Consider the following 20515-nt stretch of genomic DNA (forward strand, 5'->3'; position numbering starts at 1 on the left):
CTTACCAAGCATTGAGAAAGCCTCCACCGCTCTCAAAAACCCCACATCAAACCAGCTAATGAACGATCTACTCCAGCCATGTGGTCTGATTTTCAAAGAAAACTCTTTCTTTTATTTTATTGTTTTTGTTTGGTTTGTGTTGTTTTGAGACAGGGTCTCACTGAGGTAGGCATAGGATCGGTTAGCAACCTAGGGACTCCACTTGCATTGAGATACATTCGTACAGCCCTTTCCCAACAACTCACTCATCAACCAGGGACTCTCACCTACATCAAGATACACACTTGTCTTAACATACTAACTGATTATGCTGACCTGTAGCTTCCAGCAACCATGATTGGCTACAGCCAGCTTCTCCTTGACCCACACGAGAATGCCCTGGGCAGTGGTTAGATGCTGTAGAAGAGATTCGTGCTCAGGGTCCAATACTTTCTTAGTGTATATCTATTCTATACTTTCTGCTTTGTTTCTTTATACTGTACTATTTGTTTATGCTTCTTTAAGTCTTTGAACAACATACCTGGAAACACCTGATCCAGACAGAGACTCCCAGTGATATCACTTTGTAGCCCAGGCTGGCCTGCTGTCTCATCCTTTTATATATTCACAGCTATATAATATATATAATATTAAATAATAAAATTATATATATATACTGAACACTGAGAGCTCTATGCAAAGAAATAGGGATAAAGGCCAAATATTTTTTATGCTTCAGATAGGCATGGTTATGTGAAAGAGAAAAATAAAACAAAACTTGTAAATAAACCATTTTCATTTTACTCTGCCATCAGTATATTAACAAAGTTGGAGAATATTTTCTGACCTCTCTGTTGTAGGTCAGAGAGACTATCCACCAGAGAAGGCTGCTGGGACATGGATTTAAGCTGACTGAAAGTCTTTCTTAGCCAGCCAAGGAATGGATGTTCAGGATCCCAGGGTAGCCCCAAGTCTTTCTCAGGATGAGATTTTAAGCACAAAAACTGGGGTTCACATACTCCAGTTAATAAGAACAGTTAGCCAGAAGCAGAACTACAGAAGCCAAAAAGCAAGTGTATTTAGAGACCTTCCCAGAATCATGGTGGATTGGGTTTATTTTCATTTTGGCAGGTGGTACTGAGTCTTAGAGCCTGAATGACTCTTCCAGCATAGAGTCAGCTGTGCTAAGATCTGGGACCTTGTTACACTCTCCACATCTTCCCAAGTGTCAGAAAACGTAAGGTGCAGAGACTGAGCCTCTGGACTCCTCGATGTCCTCCAAGAGCGATTAGTCCAGACACAGGAGGTGTGAGATCCTGAGGAAGGCTCTGTGTTTTGGAGCCTGGGGGACAGAGTCCTCAGCCTCTTTGTCCATCTGCCTCTTGAGTCCCGGTGCCCAGGTTTTGGTCCTCCTTGTCCTCATCACTGCTCTCTGAGCTCTCACTGCTAATCACTGCACAGCAAGACAAAACCCCTTAGGGCTCTCCATGAATGACCAGAAAGCAGATTCAACTAGAACCCCAGAATGCAGACACCAGGAAAGATCCAGAAGCTTGAGTAATGCTTAGGTAGCAATGCTCCTGCCATAGTTGGTCTCTCCTGAGTGTTCTTCTTTGAGAGACATCACCCTGGCTTTGGATGTCTCAAAACTTTGCCTGTCATTTCTCCATCTTTTTAACTCTTCCTCCTGCTTCCTACTGCCTCTGCTTATTTCTCTGCCTCTGCAGGCTCCTAACTCTTTCTTCTCTCTCACTCTATGGATCTCCGGTGCTTTCTGCTTCTGCTTGTCTTGTCTCCTCCCCCATCCCTCACTACACACACACACATGCACCCACATGAACTTGCACACGTGCATACACACACATGAACATACACACACACACACACACACTTGGCTTCCTTGTCTACTATATCTCCTTGTGGCTATTCCCTGTCGGATGTCTTAAAGCTTTCCCATTGCCTACCTGCTTTCCCAGTCAAAGCAATGCCAGAGTCCATGGCTCCTGCATCCATCTGGGGCTCCCAGAGCCATGGAGCTGGACTCTAAGCATAGGCTCAGTCAGTCACCTCTACTCTAACTTACAAGGGTCACCTATCATCATGGGCTTCATAAGTTATCCTTACCAATGACTTCATTGGCTTGGTTCTGCAGTGTTTCTGACTCCTGTGGGTTCTCTTGTTTCACAAAACAGGGCTGCGTCCAGTTTTCATGGGTACATAGGTTTGTCTCTGAAAAAAAAAAAAAGAGAGAGAGAGAATATTGCTTTAAGAGTTCTCATCCACTCCCTTAGAACAAACTGACGATGTTCTGTTCTTTCCCCCCTGACACTTGACTGCAGAAGACAAGTATAGTGATAAACCTTTGCCACATTAGCCAGGTGTGATGTCTCACACCTGTGATCCCAGCACTTGGAAAGTTGAGACACGAGGGGTCAATCATGAGTTCAAGGCCAAAAGGTCTACATATAATAAGACTTTGTTTCAAAGAAGGAAAGAGAGTGGGAAGAGAGTGGGGGAGAGAAGAAGGGAAGGAAGGAAGGAGGGAAGGAAGGAAGAAAGGAATGAATGAATGAATGAATGAATGAATGAATGATCCTTTCCCTCTTAGCTTTATAACTTGCCCTACAATGCACCTTCTTCTCTTCAGCCTTCAAGTTCTTTACTCCCTTGACTCTATCTTTTCTGGTTTCTCTTTTGCCCTTCCTTTACTATCATTTACCAACTGATAATTATCTCAGCTTAAGTTTGCATTCTTTAACATAATTAACTTAATTTTTAACTCTATTAAGACCTAAAGTTTTTCTGTCAGGCATCGGTGGCACACACCTTTAGTCTCAGCACTTGGGAGGCAGAGGCAGGCGGATCTCTGATTTCAAGGCTAGCCTGGTCTAGAGCGAGTTCCAGGACAACCAGGGGTACACAGAGAAACCCATCTCGAAACAACAAACAAACAGAAAAGACATGAAGTTCTCAATGATGAATAATTGCTTACATATTATGAGCAAGCTAAAATCGACTGAAAGTAAACAAAGGAGATGTTTAGGTTACACTAAAGGTGTGGACATCTGTGTAGGTTACACTGAAGATGTGGACATCTGTGTAGGTTACACTGCAGATGTGGACATCTGTGTAGGTTACACTGCAGATGTGGACATCTGTGTAGGTTACACTGAAGATGTGGACATCTACGTAGGTTACACTGAAGATGTGGACATCTGCGTAGGTTACATCTGTGGGTTCGGGTATCAGTGAAGACGATTTAATTCCCCGTGGATACTGAGAGACAAACTATCTGCATAAATGCAACTCTTCCAATTGTTTTTATTTTCAGAATTTTGTTAATTCTGTGGGGTGTGTGTATATGTGTGTGTAAAGAGAGACAGAGACAGAGTCAGAGACAGAGACAGAGACAGAGACAGAGAAAGCATGCCATGGTGCACTTGTGAAGGTCAGAGGACAACTTTCTGGAGTCAGTTCTCAATTTTCAGCATGTGAGTTCCAGGAAATGGACGCAGGTCATCAGGTTTAATGGCAAGTCCCTTTTCCTACTGCACCATCTTGCTGGCTTTGAAGTTTCCCACATAAACACACCAGCAATATCATCGTACCAACATGCATGTCCAAATTTCAGGGTAAAGAATTAGTGCTATTATGGGACAGATCTTTTTTATAAGTTTTATTTATTTATTTTATGTATTTGAGTTCATTGTTGCTGTCTTCAGACACATCAGAAGAGGGCACTGGATCCCATTACAGATGGTTGTGAGCCACCATGTGGTTGCTGGGAATTGAACTCGGGACCTCTGGAAGAGCAGTCAGTGCTCTTAACCTCTGAGCCATCTCTCCAGCCCATGAGACAGATCTTATGATATTAGTCAAACCAGGTCACTTCCCACAGTGGGCCTGGAGGCTAAGGGAAAAAAGGACTCAAAAGAATTCCTGGGCTTACTGCTTGAAGACCTGAACATGTACCCACATTAGCAAAGAAGGAGAACAGAGGTTGAAGGGGGAAGGTTTGTGATGAAAAGGCTCAGCATAGTTTGGTGCACCACACTTGAGATTCCTAAGCTGAGAGAGCAGTCTGTGCTCACCACCCCAGTAGGCTACAGGAAAATCTACCTCAAGTCAGCAGGGAGGCTGGCCACCTGTCTGTCCTCCTGCCCCTGAAGCATCTCAGCAGCTGTTTGCAGAGGTTGCCTTGGCAACAGCATCGTAAGTTGCCAGGCTGGGAGGTTGTGATGGCAGTTGCTTAAGTGGCTACAGCAGTTGGCTACTCAAGATGGACTGAAGAGGCAGATTCTTGAATGAAGGAGCCCTTACGGTTGTTATGGCAATAAGGGTCGCCCCAGCAGCCACAGACACTGGAGCACATGTAGCTGCCAGGATGACAGCCCTGCCTGGTACAGAGGCCAGCAGTAGTGATGCCTGGCCCTGAATCCTACTTGCAGACTAGTGTAACATGTTTGTTTAGGCTCACTGTAGGGTGGAGCTGTCAGTCAAAGGTCTGGATGTTACGAACCCTGCTTCCCCGCCCAGGTGGTTTCAGCACCATGCATAAACACATCCTGTATTCAAGAAACAAGGGTGACCAGGAAACACACCCACACATACTTTAGAGCAAGGAGGGACTCTTCCTGTTCTATCTCACTCATTGATTACCCTCCCCCTGTTCGTCCTCCTAGAGATCTTCCACTGTGATCTTTCTTACATGCAAGTCTGAGAGTCACACACATCCCCATGCCTCCGTGGTGACTTTAACCACCCAGTATAATGATCCTCTCCATCCCGATGTCTGCTGAGCTGGGAGGGTAAGGCAAGGCTGAGATCACCTCTCTAGCTCACTACGTGACGGTTCATCTACCCGTGCTATATCCTCAGCCTCTACGTGGTCTCACCCAAGGCACAAGGGTCCCCTTTGTCCCTTACCTACAGCCTGGATGACAGCACCAAGCAGGCAAGCCAGCAAGCAAGAGACTAAAGGGGTCAGATTTGAGGAGATAGTCTCCTCTAAAGCCATGCAAGCGAGAAGATCCCTAATGACGGATAATGAACCTCTAGCATCTCCCAGGCCTCGACTGACTTGCCTCTGTCACATCTTAGCACGCAGCTTGAGGGTGGCTCAGGCGTGTGAAAGGGAGAGGGGTAGAGGAGCAGAAGACAGATATCTCCTCCCTCCACAGAATGGTCTAAAACACAAATCATTTATAACGTGAGATTGGGCTTGTATTGAAAGGGCAACATAAACCCCATTTGTTTCCATTTAAGAACCGAGACTGATTTCAGGAAAAGGCCTTAAGGCACCAGCTTCAGGAACAGACCGTAAGTCCCAGAAACTAAGTCATAAGACACCAGCCCTAAGAACAGATCATAAAATCCAGAACAAGATCACAAAATCCCCTCCCAAAGAACAGCCTGGGGATAACCACAAAATGAGAAAATACCTTATCTCAGAATGGGCCGTATGTGCTGGGCAGCCCCATCTCATTCTACGGTTAAAGGTTCATGACACAGAGATGCAGACCACCTGTGACACCCCCCCAGCACCCACCAGTGAAATTTTAGATTACATAATCCTTCTAGAGAGTTCCCCTGGTTCTCTATAAGAAGAATTGCGTACCTTTGTCTGGGGTTTCCATTTTAGAGAATAGTTGACCCCCACATGTTGGTTGTGTCTGCAGAATAAATGCTCTTTGTTTTTGCATACTGTCTGAGTCTGGGTGTCTTCCTTCAGCGATTTCAGACTCTTACAATATGATGGCCCAGGGGGTAAAGTACTTGCTTCACACTTCGACACACTGGTGTCCCCCCCCACACAATAATAAAAATAACAAAGTAATTTTTAAAGGTGAGAGTCAACCTGATCCTTGTCTCTCACACAGCTGTAGGCAAGAGGTCTGGTCTAACCTCTCCTCCTTTTAGAGCTGGAAGGTATTAGGTTTACTGGAAATCCAAGAGACAGAAAAAGAGAGGTGTCCCAGGAACCATGTCTGGAAAACATGGCCGTTCTAAGCTTGGGTGTTAGAAGCTACAAGGAGCTACACCTCGGGAGAAAGCACAACCGTTTGAGGACCTCAGCTGGCATCCAGTAAGCCTGCTCACTCATGTCTTCCTCGTCCCTCTCTTTCTCCTCAGCTTCCATCAGGAACCCATCTGTAAGCACCTCGGCTTCTCCCACAAGGAGATGTTGGTACATTTTGGTTTCACCGGCTTTGAGGGTCACCCAACTTCCATCTGTCCTGTCTCTCCAGTGGAACTTTACAGCTCATTCTTCACTGACTCTGTTTTTCCTTGACTGCTGTGCCCCAGCCTCTATTTCTACTCTTGAACAAAAACCCCCAGATCCAGATTTACCAATCACCTTGGCTATCACCAAATGTCCCTTCTCCGATGCTGTTCATCGTTGACCCACAGTTCCGAGCCCGCCTAAGCTCTCTGTTAAAGACTCCTTAACACAATCTACTTTCCCTGTGACGGAACAGAAAGTGTCTCAGCCCCAGCAGCTCATTTCTGACTTGAGCAGCTGAAGCGATGGCTCAGTGGTTAAAATCACTTGACGCTTCTGTAGAGGGCCCAGGTTCAGTTCCTAACACCAGCATGAGGGCTCCCAATCGTCCATAACTCCAGCTGCAGGGGCTCTGACCCCTTCTTCTGACCTCTGTGGGTAACAGGCAGGCACCCAGTGTAGAGACATGCAAGTAGAAACATTCATACACATTAAATAAAATACATAGGTTTTTTTTTTCAATCAGCAACCATCTACCTCTCTTCGGAGTTCTCTGCACAGCATTGCCCATCCCCCACTCTCACTCCCCATCCCCCATCCTCCGCCCCCACCCCCGACCCCCCACCACTGTAGCTCTGGTGTCCATGTTTCTTTTTCCTCTTGGTTAACCAAAAATTTCGCCCAGTTCTAAGTACCTTGCTCATAACTTGGCTGCACGGTGGCAAGTTTCTTTTCTTCCTGTTTACTTTTCTGGGGAAAGTATCCATCCTGTAGCTCTGAGCAGAGGGAGAAAGGCATTAGTCCCTGCAAGTCAGTGACAAGAACATCCCCTCAAGCCCTGGACAGTGGGGCTGGAGTCCAGTGGAAACAATCACACAGATGGAACCTCTGTGAGTTTTCGTAGTCTAGTGGGACGTTCAAGTCCTTGGGTCACTCTGGATATTGACGGCTTTTATGGCTAGATATAGTTTGTCCCTTCCTACAGGGCAGCTGGATATAGTTTGTCCCTTCCTACAGGGCAGCTGAGAGGAGAAAGCAAAACAAGATCATGGAAAAAGTACACCAGTAGTTCTCAACCTGTGGGTCATGACCCCTTTGGAGTTGAATGACCCTTTCATAAGGGTCCCCTAAGACCATCAAAAAACACAGATATTTACGTTACTGATGGTCTTATTCATAACAGTAGCAAAATTACAGTTAAAAAATAGCAACAAAATAGTTCTATAGTTAGGGGCTCAGCACAACATGAGGGACTGTACTAAAGGGTTGCAGCATTAGGAAGGTTGCGAACCACTGCTGTAGACAATGAACTTGAGATCTGGGGGGCTTGGGTTTTTGTTTTGTCTTTATTAAAGTTTATGTATTTTCTTGTCAGTATGTGCTGTGTGCTCATGAGTATAGGTCCCTGTGGAGGCAGAAGAGGGTATTGACTCTGATTGTGAACAACACAATGTAGGTGCTAGAAGTCAAACTCAGGTTCTCTGCAAGAATAGCAGGTGCTCTTAGCTGCTAAGTTGTCTCTCCAGCTCCTCTCTTAGGTTTTAAGGACGATGATACAGTGGAGACATCATTTTAAAAAAAAAGTAATTAATTGGGGTTTGGGGACTTAGCTCGGTGGTAGAGAGCTTATCTAGCAAGTGCAAGGTCCTAGGTCCCGGGGGGTGGGGGTGGGGGAATACTTAGTTTGTTCAATTAAGTGTAATGGAATCTTATTTCAGTTCAAGGGAAGGGGTGTCCCGTGGGTTGCACAAACCTCTGGGAAAAAAAACAGGGATTCTCTCTGGAGTAGAGTGAATAAGGTCATAGACCCACATAAGTTTGTTGTTGTTGTTAAAGGTCAAGAGCATCAAAGATGGGGCCAGCAAAGAGGGGAGCCTGAGCCTCCTTGGGAGAAGGATGAGCAGAGAGCACAGGAAAGAGCCACAGACCTCCCCAGGGCAGTCCAGGCCCAAGCAGTAAGAAGGGGCTTCGAGAGCTAAATTGGGAGTGAAGACAGTTAGCTTGAAAGAAATGCCAAGACTTCATGGAAAGAACCCGAGAGACCGCTCACAAGGTGAGACAGAGCATTACCCGTTATGTCCACAACACCCGGTTCAGGCAATGGCACACAGTGAGCAATTTAGCTATAAAGATTAAATGAATGAAAATAGTTGTATTTAAGTAGGACATTTATTTCAATCCCTCACCCTAAGTCTCGGGGAACGTTAAAGAGGGGGCAGAAAAAATTTAAGAGCTGGCAGATGGGGATGACAGACAGCTATAAAGCACTACCTTCTGGATATTATATATAACTGCCGAGTTCACAAACACAGAGCAGCTGCGATTGCCTTACAAGAGCTGCATAAGAGCGAGCCAATCAGCTTGTCAGCACTGGTGGGGCGGGACTCACGAAGCTCCACCCTTAGCTGAGTTACTATTGGCAGGAATGGTTGCTGGGAGAGTCGTTTTTTTCCTTGAGGTGTGGGGGGGGGGGGGGAGGGCCGTGGTTGCTGGTAGGTTGTTCACACTTCAGTGGATGCCCCATACCTAACTATGCACATATGGGCAGTTTTTAAACCCAATCGGTTATAAAACAGAGGAGGAGGAGGAGGAAGAAGATGGAAACAAAAACGACGGTGAAGAACATGGAAGTGTAAAGGGACATAGGGGGGGGGGGGGTGGGGGTGATTTGATGGAGTCAGGGTCAGTTTAGAACTAGAGACATTGTATACATGTATGAGACTGTCAAATAATAAAAAAAAAATTAAGATAGAATTTCATTGCAAAAGGGAGGTGAGAGAAGAAATTACCAGTTTCCAAGTTTTTACGAATCTCTCTTAAAGCAGGATATTCCTTCAGGTTCACTCTGTTAAACAGAGCCCATAGAAACGATGGATCAGATAACTTCTCCAGGTGACTGAGAACGTTGTACACCACTTTCTCTATGGGAACCAAGTTCCTACAGGCTTCATAAGAATCCTTTTAAAAAGTTCAGCAGAGAGAGTGTCAAAGCCTAGTTTCATCGGACACAGGTAGACGTTATCCTGAAATACTGTCCTGGGGGACCTGTGGATTCTAGTCTCTCTGGGAAATCCCATGCTGGGAGCCCTGCAGCCAGAGCAGAAACTGGTCCAGGAGAAAGATTCATTTCTCAGTCCTCATAACATGAGCTCCCAGCTGAACTTACAGATGAATATCTCCTGGTCTGCATTTCATAAACAGATTGTAACATTGGCAGAATGAGGAAAGATTGAAGTTTCTTTCTCAGTAAACTGGGGATTCTGCCCAGAATTAAAGTCAATCTACTTTTTCCCATCAATTCCTGTCTCTGCTTTCCTATAAATCATTGACAAACCTTAGACCCTGGTAATAGTCTCATTCTTTCATTATTTTAACTTTGCTTTATTGTAAGTCACTAATCAGTATCTGTCAGTGGGACTAAACAATTTCTTCTTTCATTTTTTTTTTTGTGTGTGTGTACATGGGGGGAGAGGGGCGCGGTGATAAGGAGGATATTAGAACACAGCAAATGCTACTCAGTAGCTTTACATCCGAGCCTTGTTGCAATTCAACCACAGTGCCTTCAGTTAGGAGCAGAAGTGGCTCGTTACCTTGTACATGATAGAATAGTTAACAAACATCAAAGGGTGTTCCCACAAAAGGCGTACCAGGCTTTTTAGCCAGCTAGAGAACCCTAGCATCCAGGATGGCAAAAATACCAGTTAACAGGCTCGGTTGCGATGGGGTGATGAACACATGTCACTTACAGCGTAGATTTTGTCTGTGATGAAGGAGCGGTCCCTTAGACTTTCTAGGAAAGGAAATAGCTTGGTGATTGCATGGGCTATCTCTATTTTGTTTTCCTTGAAGTACTTTAAAAATACCTCATTAAAACGTTCCTCTTTCTGGATCACTCCAAACATGCTAAGATGGAGAGGAGAGAACACGGTGAGAAAATAAACATGAGGATTTCATAGCACATTTCCCAGTCTCTCCCACCAAAGAAATCCAGGCCCAAATGACTTCACACATATGGTTTAAAACAAAATAAACTACCAAACTCAAATAAACTCTGCCGGTAAACAAAGAGGAGAAGAAGAGGAAGAAAGGAGGAGGAAGAGGAAGAAGAGGAAAAGAAAGACTTCCCAACTTGCTATAAAAGGATAGAAAAATCTTGACACTCAAATTTGTAAAATAAAATAAAAGCCGTTCGGTGGTGGCGCACGCCTTTAATCCCAGCACTCAGGAGGCAGAGGCAGGCGGATTTCTGAGTTTGAGAGTTCGAGGCTAGCCTGGTCTACAGAGTGAGTTCCAGGACAGCCAGGGCTATACAGAGAAACCCTGTCTCGAAAAACCAAACCAAAAAAAAAAAAAAGTAACTTGTCAGTATCTTTTGCAGATTTAGCCTGGAAACACAAAAACAAAACAGTGAATCCAATCCAGACACATTCACAAGGCATAACACATAACTAAGGAGGACCTTTTCCAGGAATGCAAGACATGACATATTTAACATCTAACATTCAAGGACTAGGGGTCTGGAGATGGCACAGTGGTTACGAGCACTGTCTGCTCTTCCAGAGGACCCAGGTTCAACTCCCAGCACCCAGATGGCAGCTCACAACTGTCTCCGACTCCAGCTTCAGAGGTTTGACACCCTCACACAGACAGACATACAGGAAAAACACCAATGCATATAAAATAAAAGTTAAAAAACATTTAAAAAGAAAAAAAATCAAGGATTACATCACCACACTGACAGAAATAATGGTATTAAAAAAAATGTTAACTTCAGAAGTCCCAGAAAAGATAGTTGATTAAATTAAACATTTGTTCATTATTTTAACTCTCAGAAAACTAAAATAATAGAAAATAAATGGATTGATTTAATTAAATATGTAGGCATTCCTAAAAACAAAATCCTGTGACAAGCATTAAACCTGGAAGCAAACTATTAAATATTTTCCCACTCAAGCTGAGTACAAGACACAGGTACACTCACCATTCCCATTCAATGTGGATTGGAAAGCCCAGCCAACACAATAGGTAAGAAAAAGAAATTTCTAAATTAGCCTTAAAAGAAATAACTAGCCAGTCAGGGTGTGCATCCCTTTAATCCCAGCACTTCTGAGACAAAGGTAGGCAAATCTCTGAGTTCGAGGCCAGGCTGGTCTATAGGTCAAGTTCCAGGACAGTCAGGACCACATGGAGAAATCCTGTCTCAAAAGAAGGCAAAGGAAGAGGAGAAAGAGGATGAAAGAAAATAAATAACTATAACTATCATTGTTTTCAGGGGACCATATACTTAGAAAAGCTAAAATAATTTTAAGCAAACTTAATTAGCAATTTCAGCAAAGTATCTGGATTCAACACCAATATGCTAAAATCCATCCTATATTTAAATACGAACAAGCAACAAGTTGAAATAAAAATAGAAAAGTCATTTCCAAAGGTATCAAAAACCATTACTGATAAAGATAAATCTATCAAAAATCATGTGGAAATACTAAATGAAGATCACCAGCCAGACACGGTGATACACACATGCGATTCTTTGCACTGAGGAGGTTGAAGCAGAGGAGCTATGAGTTCAAGGCCAGCGTGGATGACAAATACCCTGTTTTGATTTGTTTTTAAGACTTTTTAAATTTTTAAATGGATCATGAAATACAGTAGATGCATACAATGGAATTTTACTCAGCTATAAAGCTGGAACTGTGAGCTTTGAGAGGAAGTGAATAAAAATGGAAAGTATTATATTGTGTGGTAACTCAGCCTTGGAAAGACAAACGCTGCATGTTCTCACCTAGTTGTTATGGTGGTTTGAATAGGAATAGTCTCCATAGACTTCTGTGTGTGAATGCTTGGCTGTAGGGAGTGGCACTATTAGGAGGTGTGGCCTGGTTGGAGTAGGTGCAGTCTTGTTGGAGGAAGTGAGTCACTGTGGAGGTGGGCTTTGAGGTCTCCTATGCTCAAGGTATGACCAGTGTGGTACACATTCTGCGGTCTGCAGATCAAGATGTAGAACTCTCAGCTCCCTCTCCAACACCACGTCCCCCCACATGCTGCCGTACTTCCCACCATGACAACAATGGACTAAGCCTCTGAAACTGTAAGCCAGCCCCAACTAAATGCTTTGCTTCTGTAACAATTGCCATGTCATGGTGTCTCTTCAAAACCCTAAGACAAAGTAGATCCTAGTTTCTAATGTTTATAAGATGCATTTATGTGGGAGCGACTGTGTGTTAAGGACAGAATGGAAACCAGAAGAAAGGGGGAGGGATTACAGTGTGTTGAGTGTCTGTGTGTGTAGAACAATGTGAGTTAAAACTGGAAGGGGATTCTGGGGTTGGAAAAGTGTAAGTGGAGAGATGGGGCAAGGAGGTGGGGAAAGGAGATGGGTAGAGGGAGAGTCAACTAAAACTGTGTATGGAAGAAGACTATGAAACCAGTACTTGTTAAACTAATAAAAAATTAAGTTATTTGGACAGAGCACTGTGGGACTGCATAAGGGTACCTTGGTTCATGGCTAGGCATGGGACTGGAACCCCGAGACTCCAAGGGAGAAATGACTGGTGATCAGCCACATCCCCAGAACCCAGGGTCCTGAAAAGCAGACTGCTCCATGAACCTACATTGTTCAGTCACATAGGCCATTACAGCCCCTCCCAAAGTGCACAGGTAAAGGGTGTGACTATAGGCCTCAGGCCCTAGGGATTTACATACTAATGAAGGCCAGAGGGCAGAGCAAATTAAGCATTCTTCCCCAGATCCTCCCCCTTTCTCCCTCCCTATTTAACTCAGGTCTGGCCTGAGTTTCAGGGGCGTACATCCAAATACATCCACCATGAAAATAAACCCTTTTGGATCTAAGTACTTTCTCGTATCATTGGGGCCTGATGTCACCAAAGCTTCCAGCGTGGAACCCTAGACCTTCTCGTGTATGTGGGACCCACGCCAGTATGGAAAGCCTATGGGACCTCCACCACTGCGGCCCCGCATAGAGCACCCTGTGTAGATGGATAAAGGCACTCCCAGAAGCTATGAGTTAGTAAGTAAAAATCTCGCCGGGCAGTGGTGGCACACGCCTTTAATCCCAGCACTTGGGAGGCAGAGGCAGGTGGATTTCTGAGTTGGAGAGTTCGAGGCTAGCCTGGTCTACAGAGTGAGTTCCAGGACAGCCAGGACTACACAGAGAAACCCTGTCTCAAAAAAACAAACCAAAAAAAAAAAAGTATTATTAGCAAAATCCGCTACAACCTGTGCTTGTAAATGTGAAGAAGCTACAGGGATTTGGGGGACTCTGGGATATTCGCAGATTTCCGTGCCTCACCTGGCCCAAGCTGCCCATTCTCTGTATAACTTGATAAAGAAGAGTATAATACAGGATTGAGACATAAAGGCTCAAGAGGCTTTTGAGCCAGCTAAGATCCTTGTAGGACAGGATAAACCGCTGTGTAGACAGTATCCCTTCCTGTCTGAAGACACCAGGAGTTCAGAAGGCTATATAGCTGGGGCCTATGACGAAAGCAACTGTACAAGTGAATAGCGTTTGGCCTCGCTCAATGAAAAGAGCAGAAGCCATTACCCAGCACTAGAACAGCAACTGTGAGAGCTATATAAAATATTACAATGGAGGAATCTGTAGGGTAAAAGGTCCAAGCCCACCTCCAGGTGAAAAACTTAGCAAATCCCACCAAACCCTTGGCTGGGCTTGAACCCTCACCACTCCTCACCCTGGAAATCTCTACCCTGGAAAACACCTCTCCCAAGAAACCCTACCTAAGCGTGTCTCTGGTCAATTCTCCTGCTGCTTCTCAGCTGAGCAGAGGCAGCCCCTTCTTGTGTCTCTCCCAGTGAGTCTCTTGTGGTCTGTTGTGCAGCGGCACTCTGTGGTATCCTTGGCTCTCAACCACCACGATACCATGCCTCTCGGAGCTGTAATGCTTCCACTGGGGGAAGACTGAAGGGCTCGGGGTCAGTATGGGCTCAGGACCCCCAAGACGAGCTTCTCAGCACAAAGATTTATTTTCCCCAGAGAGATAAAGGGCAGGGAATAAGAGGCAAAAGACAGGAGACAGAAGATGAGGGGAAGGCAGGAAGGGAACAAGGGAGAAAGGGCTGTCTCTGGACAGAAAGGAGACAGATGTGGTCCATAGAAAACTGGCAGTTTTATAGTGGTAAAAGGGAAACCCCATGTTAAGATGAGGTGCTTAATTTTTACTGGGCATGTTAATTAGGTGAGCCAAAGCGGGCTTTTGATTGCTGGACTTCCAATACTTTGATAGCTAGACCTTGGTAGTCAGCCTCAGGAGGAGGAAGTGGCCAAATATGGGAATATACCTTGGTAGCTAGTTTCAGGAATGTAAATGAAAAGGAATTTTGGGTTAGTTGGGATCAATGGTATAGCAGAGAGCCTTGGTTCAGATACAGGTAGTTAAAATTGCAGGTCAGCTAGCTTGCTAAACCAAAGCTGCCTTTGCAAGGGAAGCAGAGCTAAAGAAACAAAGGTCAATTGAGTGTTTCCGTGATGTTTGACTTAGCCTCCTCTGGAAAAACTCCACCAGAGGTCTCAAAGACTTGCAAATTAAATTCAGCCAGATGGTCTGTTGACTCAGATAAGCATTCATACTGGGTCCCAAGGCCACAGGGACCAGGGACTGTTCTTGTGAGATTAGTCAAACCTCTGCCTGGGATCTGTTTACACACATTGCAGACATTTGAAGCAACCAATTGTGTGTGACTGTGCCACAACCCCCTCCCTCCCCCCCGACCCCCTCCCCCCTTTGCCTATATTAACCCTAAGCTTTTGGGCCTCGAAGTCAATTCCTCTACCTCCTGCGTGAGGCACGTATCGGCCCGGAGCTCTGATAATAAACCTGCCTCGTGCCAGTTTGCAGCAAGACGGTCTTTGGAGTACTTTTGGGTCCACGTCCCTTCAGGTTCTTTCTTGGAGGAGTCTTTCATAATCTTATGGTTTTAGGCAGAGGGAACGGGGGAGAAGGGCAAGGCCTGCCAGAGCCATGTTTGCCAGGCTCAGGCTGGCTAGAGTCCCTTCAAGGCCTTTTCCCTCAGAGCTGTAACATTTGCAGAATCCATAACTTGCTCTACCTATAATGACTAAAAATAGCTTATCTGATAAAGGTATAGATTAAAGCCAAACTCCTTTTGGTGTAGCCCAGAACCAAACCCTACAAAGGTGACACACATACTTACAATAGTGAAATGTGGTGTCTGCAAGCCACAGTACCAGTGCCATGCAGGCTGTCCTAGGGCCAACATCCTTTAACGCCACTGAGCAAATGCTCAGTGACTAAACCATCAGCTGAAGAGTTTAAAGCCAAAAAGTACCATGCACAGGTGGGAAGGGAATGAAAATCCTGGGGCCCAGGATGGGTTACCTCCCTGTGAGTGGTTGGCCAGAGAAGCCCCCGGGGGTCCTCAAATTATATAGGCTATTGCTACTGCAGTTGGCTGTATACCATGCTGAAACACTAGGGCTTATTGCTGAAGATACTACATGTTTGTGCTTTGACTAAAGGGTGAGAAATTCAGCTGTGACATAACTGGAAATTCACATCCTGCTGGTTGCCTTCTGTAGTACCAGAAGGGGCTGTACAGGATGTTTGTGAGGAACTGTCACCAACACTTCTGCTTGGCTATTGTCCCTGCATTTTCAAACACTGACTTTCTAGCAGGATGTGCCTGATTGTGCAATAGTGGCTCGGCTGTCATGGGTAAAACCTTCCAGTTAGATTTAAGGTCCACTCCACAAAAGGGAGTTCACATCTGGTAGTGTACACCAGTACAAAAACACGCAGCTGAGGAGGAGGTCACAGGCCTCAATGGAAGAGCGATTTCTATATGGATTTTCCAGATGGATTGGATGTGCCTGCTCAACCGCCTTCTAAATATGTGTGTTTGCACCATAGCTCTGTCACCGTCAGCTTCAACTCATAACTACTTGTGAAGCTCCAGATAACAAGTGACTTGTTACTGTGGCATGATGACCTGTTTATTAGCCATAGGTGGACATCTATAGTCATCCCTTCCAATGCTCAGGGATCATTGCAAGAGACAAGGTGGAAAGAATATAAAAAAGAGGAGAGAGGGGTGGAATAATGTGTAACAGTTTCCTCAGAGATTGAGACATTCCATCTTGAGGGTAAGATCCTTAAGCAGGAAGGTAAACAATTCAACAGCTTCAGAAAGTCCCTGAAATCGACCAGTTCCTTTAGGCCCCCCTCTGCCAGAGTGAGAAGTCAGAGCTCAGAGTCCTTCTCAGATGAAGTGAAGGCGAGCTGCTAAGAAGACTCTCAGAGCAGAAAAGCAGCAAAGAATTAATTCTGAAATCAGAACAGCTTCCTTGAAGAAACAGAAACCAACTGAGCTGCCTGGTTGAGGTTTAGACCAAGCGAGGCACCAGGAAAGGAAATTGCCCAACCTGTTTGAGCTGCTTGCAGGCTGTACAGTGTGTTCCAGATTCCTAGCTTTGTAAACTGTTGGCTTTGTTGGGTGGTATATGGTGATGCAGCTTTGAGTCATTTCTGTTCCTGTAAATAACCCCTCACCCAAGTTCCTGTAAGTAACCCCAATAAAACTCGTTGGTTCACTAAGTTGGACATTGGTGGTATCCATACTTTGGTCTGCCATGGTATCTATGATGGTGAACATTGTGTTTAGAGAATAAATTTGCTGTGCAAGGCTTATAAAAGCAAAATTGTTTTGAGCTTGCATAAGCCGTGAGGAAGTTGCTCCTACCTTGAATGTATCCTGTCAGCTAGACTGAGATAGACCACTTCCTGATGCAGTTGAGCTATTCTTAAAACCTGATTGTTAGAAAACTATTTCATCTCCTCAGATATTTCTACAAGGTAGTGAGTCACAAGAACAACAACAAAAAAAAAAAGTGTTAAATCCCACTTTTGTGTGAAACCCTTGCTTGGATGACTAAGTTACCTGCTGGACAGCTGTCACAAAATCAAACCTTGCCTGCTCGAAAGACAAGATATGAGTTAATTTGGATCCCCCAAATTACAATTTTATGCTTTTTGCCTTTATAATCCTTGAACTAACAACAGCCAGGGCCTTACCTGGGGAACTCTTTCTGGTTTGGTCCTGGTCAGGTTTTTGTTGTTGTTGTTGTTGTTGTTTTGTTTGTTTTAATAAAAAACCTCTACTAAAACCAAAACATGAGACTGGCAAATCTCTGAACGGCCCCAGGCCCACAATGGTTCCCTGTCTGGAAAGGATAGATGTGTAATTGTTCTTCCCCATCCCTGCATCAAGAATTGCTATTAGTAGGTGCCAAGAGGTTGCATTTGAGGGATGAGCCCCCTTTAGAGCATCTGATTCCAAGTGGTCATATACACATAGACAAAGGAGTGACACTAAAGCAACTCATACATACATACATACATGCATACATACATACATACATACATACGTAAGTATAACAATAATAGCGAAAGAGGAAGAGGCCACTGCTTTGCAAGGGAGTGAAGTGGAAAAGGGGAGAGGAGAATGGAAATGATGCAAATATATTACCTATGTATGAAATTCAAAAGCATTAAACATCTCAGTTTTGTCTTAACAGTCCTGCTGAAAACCCACTCTCTGTGTCTGCTCATGTACCTCTGGGCTATCTCTCTTCAATCCATTTGTTAGTCCCCATGCCAGAGCACCCCACTATCTTGGTAACTGCAGGTTTGAAGAATGTTTCAGAGATGGAAAGTATGACTCATCCGTCTATCTGTATTCTTCTCTAAGACTGTTCTGGCTCCTCAGGGACCCCTACAGTACTATATGACTCTGAGGTTCAGCATCTCCATTTTGGTCTGGGGAAAAACCCCAAACTATCAGAATTTGGTGGGAAGGGCTGTTGAAAATTCTATAGGAGGAGTTGTGTTGACTCTGTAATCTTTTTGGATAGTGTTAACAGAGTGTACATAGCTGGACAAAAGCAAAACGGGACCCAGTCAGAGCAAAGTCTTTTTTTTTTTTTTTTTTTTTTTTTGAGACAGGGTTTCTCTGTGTAGCCCTGGCTGTCCTGGAACCCACTCTCCAGAGCAAAGTCTTAGCAGATCACCCCAGCTTTCTGTTCTGCCGGATTATAGTTTCTACAAAGAAGCAGTGCTCCTAAAATAATGCTAGGTATTGGCAAAGAAAGATTTTCGGGGTCCCTGCCCTCCTCCCTCGATTAGGCCACAACTGGGTGTGGGGAGGGATGGGCTGGGAACTCAGGATCTGAGTACACTTTTGAAACTTAACAGTTTAATAGAAAACGAAACCAGGAATTAAACTTGGATAAAGAGGAAGTGCTAAGCCTTCATTCTAGCCCTTAGCTCTTTCTCTAGAAGGAAGAAATTGCTAGGGTTCTTTCCTGAACACTAGTGGGTCCACCCCAAATTACATGCTGGTGCGATAAAAATAAACAAATACCTATAGACAACTTCAGGGGATAGCAAGTGGCACCTCCACTGCCTGCCCCTCACCTCCCAACCCCCCTCCACACACACCCCACTCCACTCCACCCCAAGAGAAGCAGGGCAGGGCATTAAGAGGAAATCAGCAGACTCATCCCTTCCCGCCCTGGAGGAGATAACCTAAGACTGGGTGTTCCCCGAGGCTGGTCGGTAAATGGCTCCTCCCGTCCTGACTCTCTTACAGGAAGGAGTACAGGACATAGCAGCCCAAATGTACCATTTTGGAACCCTTTGAGATGAGCAATGAAAAACAACATGTGCTAAGGGAGGCTTTCTCTGAAAGCTCCCTTTTGCCTAAAGGCAGATCTTTCGAGAGAATTCCCTCACATCAGTGCTTCCCTGGGAGTTTCACCCGAGAAGAATGAGTGTCTCATGCCAAGAGAGAAAGCATGAAGGCAACTCTCAGAGAAACTTTGTCTCAAGCTACTACCCCTTCTATTCCTTTGTTTCCGCCTAAAGCACTTCACAGGCTGCCTACGGCCCCTCCCCTCTCTTCCGAAAGGATGCTCTCTTGTTCGTTAGTAAGTTTGCTTTCTGTGGTGCATTAACCCGTCTGGTATCTGACTATTTCATAGACTCGCTTAAGGAGTCCTCCGGGAGTCAAGGCCTCCCTCCATCCTCTCCCTTACCTCATCCCAAGCGCCCTCCCACCTCCTCCCCAGTTAGCCACCTTGGGTCTGGGGAAATCCGCAGGGGACACTTCAGCCTTCCTCCCGGCGGGCGGGCGTCAGTTCTGGTCAATAGCAAGTACAGAGAACAGAAAGCAGAGCGAAAGCTAGGACCTCAATCTGGGGTGGGTTTAGGGAAAACTTTAGTGAAATTTGCATTTACCTCCCCTCCCCCTCCCCTACCCCACGCTGCGTCTTTCCCTGGGGAACTTGAGTACCCTTTTCCCTCTCTCAGGACTCTGCAAAGTCTATCCTGTCCTCTGGTGGTAGCACTTTGTTACTGCACAGTCGCCTTTAGAAATACAGGTTGAGTGGCCTTAAGCCTGAACAGTTTGGACCTTAATCATATTTTGCTTTCCAACTTTTGGAGATTTGATGATATTTGCTTTACACATAATGAAATATTTTGGAGACTGGACCTGTAGAAGTTACTGTTCTGCTGCTGTGATAAAATACTACAAGCAAGGCATCGTAAAGGAGAGTTTATTTGGGCTTTTACGGTTGCAGCGGGGGAAAGAGTCCCTCATGGCAGGGAATCGTAGCAATCGGTGGCATTCATGGTACAGGAACAACGGAGCTCGAATCTCTAGCTGCAAGAATAGAGCGAGGGAACTGGAAATGATGTATGACTTCGAAACCTCAAAGCTTACCCTCCGAAATGTACTTCCTCAAGGTACGCCATGTCTAATCCTCCCCCAAACAGCACCTTAGACTGGAGACCTCACACTCAATCACCTAAGCCCGTGGGAGAGGGACATTTTCATTCAAATCACCACACCCAGAAATGGCAGACTTCGCAGAAGTGTCATCAGAATATTCTCCTAGTAAGTGATCATGCCATGGGCCGTCTGCCCATCTAGAGAGTACTAATATACAATTAAAATGCAACAAGTTGTTAGGGTCCAGGAGTCGCCCCACAAACTACAGAAACACCTATCTCAGTTAAACAGGGATGGCTTCGTGAACTCACACCCCAAGACCAGGATGGCAGCTCAGAGATACACACTGGACATTTCTCAGGACAGGTTTATAAAGACTAAAACTGCAAAACCCACAGTGAGCTCATAGGCAGAAGCTGGGAGTGCTGCCCGGTAGATGGCCCTGACTCAAACCATTTTAGACGTAACAGTTCATACTGACCTTTGATTTGATGGGTCTTACCTGAAGCTTATAGTTGGGGA

The 20515-nt window shown here is 45.1% G+C and overlaps 1 protein-coding gene across 2 annotated transcripts; it reads right to left on the minus strand.

The window, feature by feature from the left end:
• Positions 1–84: 84 nt before the first annotated feature.
• Positions 85–19402, minus strand: LOC114640606 (nuclear autoantigen Sp-100-like). Of its 2 annotated transcripts, XM_028789554.1 has the most exons (6): positions 19337–19402; positions 10066–10105; positions 8992–9160; positions 6898–6978; positions 2104–2208; positions 85–1432 (listed from the first exon to the last, which is right to left on the minus strand). In XM_028789554.1, exons 2-6 carry the CDS (start codon positions 10102–10104, stop codon positions 1338–1340), a joined length of 489 nt encoding a protein of 162 aa, XP_028645387.1. In that variant the 5' UTR covers position 10105; positions 19337–19402; the 3' UTR covers positions 85–1337. The 2 variants fall into 2 exon arrangements, with proteins under 2 accessions (XP_028645387.1, XP_028645388.1); XM_028789555.1 differs by lacking the exons at positions 6898–6978; positions 8992–9160; positions 10066–10105; positions 19337–19402 and adding exons at positions 5064–5165; positions 5597–5722; positions 6338–6742.
• Between the last annotated feature and the right edge of the window lie 1113 nt (positions 19403–20515).

This window comes from Grammomys surdaster, unplaced genomic scaffold, assembly GCF_004785775.1.
Source record: "Grammomys surdaster isolate TR1022 unplaced genomic scaffold, NIH_TR_1.0 125846, whole genome shotgun sequence".
NCBI classification, from domain to species: Eukaryota; Metazoa; Chordata; class Mammalia; order Rodentia; family Muridae; genus Grammomys; species Grammomys surdaster.